We start from the raw sequence: 12,151 nt of genomic DNA on the forward strand, positions 1-12,151 counted from the left end.
CAAGATTTGAATTACTGTATCAACATAAGGGCTACAGCTCCATAAGCAGATGACTGAACAGTATTTAATCAAAATTATGTAAAACTAGGGGTCAAAATCATGAAATCAAAGAATTTAAAATATAAATTACTCCCTTTTGGTTTAAGTTTTTGCTCAAAGGAGAACACAGGAAAAGAGATTCACAGAGCAGATATGGATGCTGTATTAGACAAAAAAAACACACTTTAATTTCAGTTTAACTTTAATATCTCTGCGAAAGGGTTAAGATTCCTCCCCACCATACACAGCAGTGGAGGCATGGTGAATGTCACTGGAGCAAGTTTCATTCAGTAAAGAAGGCTGTGGGATACAATCGAAAGTTCCAGGAATAGCTAAGTAAATGGACCTTGCATTTAGAAAGTTTAGATATGTGTCCACAAGGTCAACAGTGTATTTTCATGTTCATATTAGATTATCAGCTCTGCAAAAAAAAGCTGAAAAATAAAAGAAAATGCTAAGCTATTAAATTTTAATATTTAGCATTTGATAAGGTGTATTTCTCTACCTTTGATCAGAGTAATTAAGTAATTTATCTGTATTGATACTGATATTGATACTGTAGCACCTCTTTAGATCAGTCCTTTGTTGCTACACAACTGAGACAAAAGCAACAAGTATAAAATGCAAATACAAAATGAAAATAATACAATAAACAACCAAATAAAGGCAGATCTAAACAGGTTCAAAGCTCTTGAGCTGTTGTTCAAAAGTTTACACAACGTCGAAGGCAGAGTCTCCTTTTTTTTAAGCCTGAATCAGTCAACATAAGAGACCTACAGGGCTGTAGTAGCTCACTAATGTAGGCAGGTGTCTGAACTGTAAATATGAAGAGGAGTCATTGAAGAAAAATAAAAAAAAATAGGTCAGAGTTGCTTCGTGCTACCAGAGACATCTAATACTTGAGGTAATCTTGCAGCTTCACTGCTTCAAACTGAGCCCAGAGACAAAAAGGTTTTTCTTTCATTGGGTTAATAGGAAAAATAATAAAAGTTATACAGTTTTCTCTGCCCATAAGCAGAAATCAAAGCACTTCAAAGCCACTTCAGTGCAGCTGCTACAGTAAGTGGCTCTTCTTCATGTATGAATATGTGTATTAATATTCCCCCACCAAAAATACATATTTCAGGCCACCACATACAAGCTTGTTTTTAGTCAACTCTCCTGGTTAAATCGATGCTATACAGTTCAAACACTTGGCAACGTGACATGTTAGTGACCACATAATGGATGATATGTATAGAAGGATCTACAACTTCTTCCACACCACCACAGATATCCACTGAAAAGATATGAGAGGCTTCTTGAAAAAAAAGGAAAACTACCTTAAACTTAATCTAATCTATTCAGGGAGGCTGCTGTGGAATGATCAATGTTCAGCTCCAAATTAAAAACCACGTCCAATGCCAGAGAGACTATTGGCAGCAGAGTCTGGGTGGGCCAGCAGCAACAGCAGGCCTTTATGGCAGAGAGATTATAACCAGCAGCTCTACTCTTTGCTACAGGGAAAACTCACTTGTCAGTTGCATATATAATGTAAATGGACTGTTAACACTTTTTTATTTCTTTGACCATCTCCACATCCCTTCTCCGCATTTGTTTGATTTCAAAGACAGATATTGCTTTGAAGTAGAGAATGATAATAAAAAGATGAAAAGGTAGATGTAAACATTTACACAGAGCCGTAGGGATTCAACTGAATAGATAAAAAGCTGAAAACAATGTTTGATCATAAATTTTAACGAGAACTTGTCGGCACAGATTCAAAACATAAACCCTACGTTATCATCATAAAACAAGGACAAGAAGAATCAGTCTGACTTTATACTATAAATGTTCATACACCTGGGAATATAAAAGACATATATGTCTACACAACAACATGTATTGTCACCAACTTTCACCTGAGAGAGTTTTCAAGTTTCAAAGCAGCAAAAACACAGCAGGTATCCTGAGGTCAGAAAACCACATGCCTTTTCCTTCAGCTCACTCAGAGGTCCTTTGCTGCAGGGGGTTCATCATTCTTTAACCCACTATAAATAGATAATTCAGTGATTTCTACTGTGTGTGTTGTCTGCACTGTAATATTCAAACAACTAGTTTTACAAAGATAGACTTTGACTATGGCTTATATCTATAGTAGTCAGATGTCAGATAAGTAGAGACTGATTTGCAATGAAGTCTGGTTAAATTAAGAGTTCTTTTCTAACTAAAATTTATGGAAGAATTCAACAGCTATAAGGACATTTTGCTGGGAAAATTCAGCAAAGGGTGTAACAATACAAAATCTTATAAAATCTCAGGTGCAGACCTTTAGCAGAGCTGCTGTGGCTTCTTAACAGTGAGTTGGGTCCTCCAAAATGTTGAATGTTGTAAAGGGACAGATGCTAATAGTACATAACCAACGTTATGTTGAAAAGGGGGAAAACAATGTCTTTTATCAGTGTTTGTAGGCTATACAGGACTATGACCGTGCTTCAGTCATTAGCTCAACATAAAAGTTGAAGGGGCGTCTCTTAGCAACGCTGGGGCTGTGTCAGAAATCACTCCCTATATTTACCAAACAGTACACTATATTTACTGTCTGCCATTTTTTTTGAGTGTGCACTAATGAGTAAATGAGGGAGGCTGTGTCGGAAACCACTCCCTTAATCACTCATCTGCTACCCCCTATATAATTGACACTCAGTAGTGAGCAGTCAGTTGAGATTTTGGACTTAATCACTGTCAGCTGTGGAGCCGCACGACAGTAATTTTTGCTTTTATAAAAATATGATTATTAGCAGAAAGATTTAGGTTGTGGTAGTTGCCGCTTGTTTTGGACACGACCCTCTCACAGGTCAGTCAACATGGGAAACGCCACCCAGAGGACTGAAGCTTAGACGCTGTTTCCACAGATATGTCACAAAATGGCTTTATCCTTTTTTGAAAAATGGGGAAATGTGCACAACATAGCTGTAGTGTCATTATAGATTATATTTATTTAATTTCTTTACACAAAAAGGAAAGTGAGAAGAATTTAAATTTCAGTTTGACTTTAATAGTTTTTGGTGGATGTCTATGGCACAGAGGAATAAGCTATATCAGACTTTGTCTACACAGGCAACACTTTGTTGGTCGAATCAAATCATTCGTGGTTTTTGGTCTTTTTGTGGGATTTGTTGACAATAAGGAAAACAAAGAATATCACGAGACTTATTCTGTAATCATGATCGGATCATCTTCTTCAAACTTACCACTTTGAAATCCTCTGCTCTGCACTCGGTCCCGTGGAAGTGGCAGGAGAGCAACATGTCGTTGATGTCATGACCGGTGCGGTCGTAGAATTCCAGCATATTGAAGGGTCGCGGCTTGAAATTGTGGAAGTCGGCTTTGACCTTCAGGCTCTCCAGAACGCTCTCCTCCACAAGATGCATGTCCCTGATCTCATACCTGGGCGGACAAGCGGAGAGAACGAGAGGTCAAAGAAATATTTCATACATTTCAAAATGCAAATTTTATATCCCCTAGTCTGGGATGGATTTATGAATTTTCCTTGAACATACGTCTTCACAGCGAATAATCGCTGCCTGATGATAAAACAGACTTCATAAAAAGTGAGTTTCAGCCTTGAAACATTTCTTTTCACACTCTCAAGGAAGGTTTATGAGTCTTTGTCAGTGAACTTTTGCTCCGCTCACACACAGCTAAAAATAATACAGTCCAGAGTGAATCAAAAGGGACAGAAAACAGACAGTAAAAACGTACAAGATGGTTTTTCTGTGGCATTTTTTGGCTCAGAACCGATAGCACTACCAGAGTGTAATGTTTTATTGTACAGAATATAATAAAGTTCAGACAAGAGCTGTGGGGGCCCATAAAGCCAGTCGTCCATTCATTGTCGGTGTGGCAGCTCCAGGCTACACATTACTTCGACTTAAATGGATTAAAACTTAGTGAAAAATGTGTTTATGTTTATGTTGATTGAATTGTCTTGGACATGAGGACATTCGGTTAAATTTTCATGTGAATTCTCAAACTGATTGATATCCTGCTGTAAGAGTAATGCTGACTAAAATATTAAAGACGTGGTTAAGGAAGAAGAAAGGGAACTGTTGAGAGTTTTTTTTTTTTTTTTTTTTTTTTTTTAAATCATTGTACCTTTAACTCTGAATAAATTCACTCATTGCAAGTATCTCTGCTCATTAATGTTGTCAATCTGTGAATTCTTCCTGTCACTTCTTAGATACATCTTCATGAATTAAGGCAAGCTTTGATCTAAATCCCACCTGGAAAAATAAGCGAGAACATGCAGAATAAGATGCCTTTTTCATGTCGTTTGTTTTTTGTATATCATTACAGATTTTTAGTGTTGATCTAGTGATGGCAGTATCAGTTCGTTGGTCCACCTCTTTGGTCCAGACTGAAATATCTCAACAACTATTTGATGGAATTACCATGAAATTTGTACAGACATTCATGGTCTCCAGAGGATCATTCCTACTGGTTTCAGTAACGCCCTGACTTTCCCTGTAGTACCACCAGCAGGTCAAAGTTTTTATTTATGAAGTGAAATATCTCTACATCATCAAGATGGATGTACCAGTCTATCTACAAGATAAACAGGCAAAAGATTGCGTGCAGACATTCATGGTTCCTAGATGATGTACCATAGCTATGTTCCCATGTGTAGTTTCAAGTGAAATATCTCAACAACTATTGGATGGATTGCCATGAAATTTGGCACGCACATTCATGTCGCCCTAAAAATGAATTGTAATAACTTCGGTGATCCCTTAACTTTTCACCCAGCACCATCATCAGGTCAAAATTTTAATTTTTACCCAGTACCTTGGTTTTTGACCAAACTCCTGCAAAACGAATAACCTTCCCATCAACCTTTGCTGTACTTTGTATTTAGCACTAATTAGCATGCTACCATGCTAAACTAGGATTGTCAACATGGAAAACATAATACCTGCAAACATCAGTATGTTAGCGTCAACTGCAAAGAGAATCAATTTATTCTGCTTGCAAAAGGTGATGAGTGAAAAACTACAAAAACAAATGTATAAGTTGTTTATGTGAGTATATTAGCATGCTGACATCAGCATTTAGCTCAAGACACAGCTGTGTACGGCGTCACACAGTTGCTAGCATGGCTGTAGCCTCTTCTAAAGGGTCAACACATGCTCAGCTTGATGTAAACATAAAAACCATATCATGAATTTAAAAAATAAATTCTGTAAATATATTGTTTTAATCATGAATGTGAACTCTTGTCTTGTTGGACGTCTTGAACAGCCCAAAACCATGTAAATGAAAAACCAGTATTTAACAAGGTGACAACGAGGGTGAAAACAGTTTAAGAGCTGTAAAAATTTATAAGACCTTGTTATTACATCTTTTTTTATTTAGTCATTTCAGGTGCTCATTCAAGACACGTAAAAGCATAAGAAATTATCATAAAATGAAAATCAGCTATTTTACACAATAATTAGAGGATAAATGATTAAACTTTTGTTGCTTTGGTTGCATGTTTCTGTTTTATTGTTTTTAAAGTCTTTTAAAATTTTCATTTACATTTGGGTTAACGTTCATGATTTATATAATACATTTATATTAAACTGAGCTTAATTGATGCCATATTCTTGGTTTTGTTTGTGTGTCATTATAGATTCTTTACAAGCAACTGTATGGTTTTTATTTGGGAAACAAACTAGTTATTTCATATACTTTATGTTGTGTTTGTGTTCATGTGCATGCATGTGTGACCAGGTATGAGTTGGGAATGGATATCATAATATTGAGATATCAAGTTGTCTCTTTCTGGTCTTTAAAGCTGGACTACAGTGAAGTAATAAAATATCCTAAACTTATTAGATAGTCTAATAAAACGAACAATGAATGTCTCCCCATGTTTTATCGCTAACGATAATTCCACACCACCAAGACACACATACATAATCACATTATCGATACTGCAGTGTGGCATTCAGTTAAATTTCTGTGATATTTCATTTTGTCTATATCACCAGCCATAGTCCCTTTTGAGAATAAAGGCCCGCGAGTGGGGAGCCAGACAACCCACATCACACACAGCATTATCAGTGGCATTGGGAAATTTCCTTTCATTTAATGGAGCTTGCAAAAATCTGACCACGCTGCCTTGTATTAAAAGAGAGCAGAATAGCTGTAAATGTATCGGCTCTCTACCCTCGCTGTGATCTCCTACTGTGCTATTATTAAAAATGTCAAAATTTTAATGGGCTCACCAAAGAGCAGATTGCTTGGGGTTTTTTTTCTCAAACTCTACCTCAAATGAAAGGCCTTTTTTTTTTTTTTTTTTAGAAATTTATCATATGAAAGTAGCCACTTTCATGTGAATATGATCTCTTATTGATCTTTTGTGTAAGGTATTGTTAATACACTCCATACAAATGAGATTCTGTGGCTTGTCTTATTTAAACAAGAGCTGGTAATGTATGATGTGAAATTACAACATAAACATGATTAAATTTTTTATAAAACCTCCAACCTCGCGCAATAATCCTTTTTTAAAAAAATTTCGTGAGGGCAAAGAGACATTTAACACTCTGAAATCAACTGAAATCTTCCAAATACTAAATCAATAATAAGCTGCAATAAGGTTAAAAAAATAATTGATAGATTTTTTCTTTTTGTGACATTATGTTACATCTGTCCCTGGAACATCATCCGCCACACCTTCTACCTCTAATTCAATGTCTCCCTAACCTGCTACCACTCTCTGAATGGTTCCCTCCCTCTCTTTCCCTGTGTGTGTGTGTGTGTGTGTGTGTGTGTGTGTGTGTGTCCAGGAGTCTGAGCAGAGCTACACCAGCTGCACGTCATCTCAATAATCAAGACCTCTACATATATTCAGCCCTGCCGCTTCCACTCTGCTCAGATCGTAGTCTCTCCTACTAGTTAGTGCTGATATGCTTGAAGGCTCTTTTTGATTCTTGGCAAATTGCAATTTTTTGATTCTGCCCGTTTCCTGACCCTTGTCTCCTGTCCCCCGCAGTCTCGCCTGCTCTGCCTCCGGCCCCTGTTTTCTACCCCTCGCCTGGTCAAGTCCTGCTGTTCTGCCTTCAGCCCTGCACAACTTAGTCTCCCTGGATCTCACTCTGGACCTGCTTCCTCAGCCCACTATCTGCCACAGCCTCAGTTCCTGGCTCTCAGCTACCAGCCTAAACTTCCCCGTGCTCTGCAATAAATCTCTTTTACTTAATTCCAGTCTCTTCGTCTGTGTTTGCATCCGGGTTCACTTGCTCTGCAGCCCCTCGTAACACATTAAGATTAGTCTAAACCCCATTATGTCAGAGGCAGAGAGTGTTTTTGTTTGATTGAAGGAGAACTTAATTGAGGAGAGGCATTTGCTCCTCGCTGTTTGTGTATTGGAAAAACCTGCCAAGAAGGCACTTATGAGATAAAATCCCATAAGCATGAGCCGACAGGATCAGCGAGGGCTGACACTTCAGCATGTGTGCAGCTTAACTATCATGCCACAAGACATTTCCCAGACCAGTGACTCCAAACATGGGAAGTGGGCGGAGAACATTTTTAAATGGATTTCATGCCACAAGCACTTTCATTTCTGGCCGTGGGTATAACGGCTAAGTGTGCCGTTGCATTGCCTCACTACCTTGCCGAGGGAGGCAGGATAATGAGCCCTAAACCTACATCAGAGTGTAAGAGTTGAGATGAGTACACGGAGAAAGAAACTTAGAGGGAAAATCAGCCCCTTTATGCTTTTGGTCTCCAACTTTGAAAAGTCTTCCTTGTGATTCGCTGCCTGGAAATGTGGGATTAAGAGATGCATTCATGAAAATAAATAAAATCCAGATGGCAAGTGTTGATTATCAGTCACACCAGCGTCACAGAAAAAAAATGCTAATTTTAGTGTTCAGTTTGGGATCTTCATTAAAAATTTAGGATAGAAGTTGGCTGTATACCCACATAAAAGTAAAGCCACTAGAGGCCTTTAGCACTGTCCTCTATCTCTTTAACTGACAGCCTGTCAGACACTCACATCGTTTTAGCTCTAAGCTTTCACTTTATTCATTTATTTTAAATATTCAGATGACAGATTATGGTCAACTCTCTCTTCTCCTGAAATACTCTGTAGCACTAAAGCCATCTTGCTGATTGTTTCATTATCACTGCCTCTGTTGACATTTGGAACAACATTACAACACCGCAGGGATAGCAACATGTTTCAAACGGCATCCAAAGCCAGGATTAGTCACAGCCTCTCTCCCTCTCTTTCTCTGTGAGATCTTTCCTCTTTCTCTTCTGTTTTTTGGACAGCCCTGTACGTGCTCTAAATCGCTGAAAATATGCTATTCATTCATTCTTTTTTTTCAGTATGGTTGCTTTCCAGGAAAGCAAAATCTCTGACAACTGAGAAACAAGTGGATTCAATCTTTTGGAGCTCTGTCCTGTGCATATAGTACATGCTGTTGCCAGATCCACTATCCAGAGCCTTCAGCTGCACCAACAAGGCGGCTGGACTTCTCTGATTATAATGCCTCAGTTAATTCAAGCCTGAAAAGCCTGCTCTCCAAGTGCTGTTTGACTCAAAAATGTAGAAACTATGAGTTCGTTGGATGTATGAGACAAAATTTCCAGTGGTGGATGATGAAGAATTCATATCCTTTATTTAAGTAAAAGTAACAATACTAACACTGTAAAAATACTCCATTACATGTAAAGGTTCTGCATTAAAAATAACACACAAGCTGTGTAAGTATTTTAGCAAAATGTAGTACTCGATGCAGAAAAATGGCCCCTGACCCCATTTTATTACATTATTAATACTGTTGGATTAATGTGTAAGAAGCAATGTGTATCATATTTTATAAGATCATGTAGGTTTTGTATCTAAAATCTTAATCTGCAAAGTATGTCAATAATACATTTGATAGTGTAGTCAAATGTAGGGCTGCAACTAGCGATTACTTTCATTATCAGCTAATCTGTTGATTATGTTCTCGGTTAATCAATTAATCATTTAGTCAATAAAACATCAGAAAATCATGAAAAATGACCATCACAGTGTCCTTAATCACAAAGTGATGTCATAAAATTTCTTATTATGTCTGACAAACAGTCCAAAACCCCCAAATATTCAATTCACTATAATGTATAAGACCAAAAAAGCAGCTAATTCTCACATTTGAGAACCTGAAACTGTGAAATGTTTGGTATTTTTGCATGAAAAAACAACTTAAACAACTAATCAATCATCATATTTGCCCATTTATTTCCTTTTGATCAACTAATTGCCTAATCGTCACATTTCTAGTCAAAGGACCAATATTTCCCTCTGGATTTCAGTGGAGTAGAAGTATAACGTGGCAAAAAATTGGAATACTAAAGTAAATTACATGAGCCACAAGTTTGTACTTCAGTAAATTGCATTCCACCACTGATAATTGCAATATGAAACCAATTCATAGATTTATAATGACAGGTTGAAAAGATGAAGAGTTTAACCCTTACATACTGTTCGGGTCAAATTTGACCAATTTGTCATTTGAAAGCAGTAAAAACATCCTAGATGACCTTCTCTAAACCTGAAATATTATGACTTTTCCAACAAAAATGGAAATATTTCAAAATTATTTATTTTTTTGCAGTTGGTATACATTTTTGCACATAGAGGGTGTTCTGGGTCAATGCTGTTGCATCCTTCACATTCAATAAATTAATAAAAATAATCATGGCTGTTATGTATTAGATAACATGAGATCATAATATAGTGTGATTTCTGCTTCCTGCTCTCTGAAACATTAATGAAGGATCAATCACATCATTAAGTAATGACCGATAAGATATTTATTGATTCAAAATACATTTGTGGTTCAAAATTTGGTACAGGGACTCAAATATGAGTGAGAATATGAACAGTATGTAAGGGTTAAGAAATGATTTGATATTAAAGAGGAAATATAGACTGAAAAAAACATGACCAGAATAAATTATTAGAGATAAAAGCCACATGCACAGTAGAAACAGCTCATGACATTAAATTCTGAGCTTCATTTTGCACTTTTTTTTTTTTTTTTTTAAATAAATGTGATTGCACTTGTTACCTCTGGTTGAGCAGGGCCAGCAGCTCTCCTGCGTGGTAAAGGTCGTTGCGTGTCACTCGACTGAAGCGGAACGCGTTCAGGTTGCAAAAGGTGACCGCGGGGAACGTCATGATCGGGGTCGTGACCTCATCCAGTTTGGTGACGTGCGGGTACTCGAGATAGAAGTGGATCCGGTCCACGCACACGTACAGCAAGAAGGTCAGGGAGCCCAAGAAAAACACCACCCACAGGCAGCGTTTGATGCAGAACCGCTCGTACGTGAAGATGTGAGAGATCCCGTGAAGGGTCGAGCTGTGCGCAAAAACTTCTAGAGGTGGAGGCTGATTTGTGTCCATTTCTTCGGTTTCTACTTTGAGATCCATCGTTACTGTGCAACAAGCTCGATCTGAATGCCGGAGTCAGAAAACAGCTTCAAAAAACACTTGCTGCTGAGACAAACTGAGCCAGTATTCATGCATTCATTCACCTGTCCACCCGAACAGGTGTGACCGTGTAGATAACCACCCTTGGACTTTGGTCGCCATCTCTCATGCAGATTGGTGGGAAAACATTTTGAGCATCCGCTGCTCTCTAAAGAAGTCAGACGAGCAGGACTTGTGAGTTATGCATTTCACAGAAGCAGACATGCAAAAGCAGGGCGACTCAAAAGCATGCATAACCAAGATGCCAAAACGAGAGTCCATTACCACTACACTACAGTGATGTTTAGCGGTTCTCTCACTGGGTTGCAGTAAAGCAAAGAGAAACAAGGACTGACAAAGTGTTTCATCAGCCTGCGAATTTACTGGTCGATTATAAGTCCAGCGAAGCACACATCATTCCTGCACGCCAGCAAGAGGAAACCCGGAGACCGAAAAGAGAAAGAAATCCTTTTGACACTTCAGCTCATTTATTGAGAGTTCCTTGGTAGCTCCGCCGCACTCATGTCCCTTCCTATCCGTAGATTTTCAGGTCAAGTCAGGAGGTTTCCTCCACTCACGGAATATAAAAACGTGTTAAAGAGTCAGACGGTTGGTTATTCTGGTCCGGTGGTGAGTCGTGAGGTTTCCTCCGCTCATGTTTGTGTCTGTCTGGCAGCAGCAGCAGCAGCAGCAGCAGCAGTGGTGAAGAGAAGAGAGAAGAGTGAACTGATGCTCTGCTCTTCACCTGTGAGCTCTGAGTTACTGTAGTTTCACATCTTCACTACACAGCACCGCAGCCCGCACCGTGAGCAAGAAATGAGTGAAAACAGAGAGAGGGAGTGAGAGAGACAGAGAGAGAGAGATACTGATTCCTTTAGGGACATTTATGAAGTGCCATTTTCTATTGTAGTGATTTGGAAAGCATCTTTCTGCAGCTTTCTTTTTGCAACATAATATTTTTTTTTTCGTAGGAGAGAGAGAGAGAAGGTTAGAGGTTAAAATAATTTGGACCAACAAAACTATAGCCAAGAAAAAAGGAAAAAAACACTTCAAAGTAAACTTCAGTGTTATTTGGATCAAAACACAAAACTAAGAGGCCAAACAAGGCATTAAAGTGGCATTCCAGTGATTCAGTATTACACTTTGTATCTCATAAAAGACAGAAAAATAACAAAGAATTATCAAAATCGAAGAAGCAGAGGTTGAGATATCCTGACTTTTTTTTTTCGTTAGTATGAGTTATGCCCCAAAAACACTGGATCTTACATTTCCCATAATGCAACTTAATACCGGATTTCATTAGACTCCCCCTGCCTGTAAACACACACTTTTTTTCTTTCAAACTCCAAACAAGCAGTTTGTAACAGGCTCTTAATGTGTGATGATGTCACTCTGACATCATCAGGGTTATCTCATCAGGGTTAAATTATCAAACTGGAAAGCTCCCTGCAAAACCATGTAAGACTTTATACAACTGTTTTCACAGGCTGAGTAGTACTCCTCATGACGAGTAAACTGAACTTTATCTGCAAAAAAGTAACCAAATATTTAACTAAATACAGACTGAGTGACCACAAACTGACCGCTGAGAGTTCTGCCGACAACAGGAAGTAGAGA

General features: G+C 38.2%; 1 protein-coding gene across 1 annotated transcript in view; it reads right to left on the minus strand.

Annotated features, from left to right (window-relative positions):
* LOC122982117 (acid-sensing ion channel 1-like) overlaps positions 1 to 11,751 on the minus strand; it is a 50,978-nt gene extending 39,227 nt beyond the window's left edge. The window contains exons 1-2 of the mRNA XM_044351155.1: positions 10,134 to 11,751; positions 3,273 to 3,468 (exon numbers count right to left, since the gene is read on the minus strand). Coding sequence (XP_044207090.1) covers positions 3,273 to 3,468; positions 10,134 to 10,495 — 558 coding nt within the window. The 5' untranslated portion in view covers positions 10,496 to 11,751. The remainder of the gene's footprint in view (positions 1 to 3,272; positions 3,469 to 10,133) is intronic.
* Between the last annotated feature and the right edge of the window lie 400 nt (positions 11,752 to 12,151).

The sequence above is a fragment of the Thunnus albacares genome, chromosome 5 (assembly GCF_914725855.1).
Source record: "Thunnus albacares chromosome 5, fThuAlb1.1, whole genome shotgun sequence".
NCBI lineage: Eukaryota > Metazoa > Chordata > Actinopteri > Scombriformes > Scombridae > Thunnus > Thunnus albacares.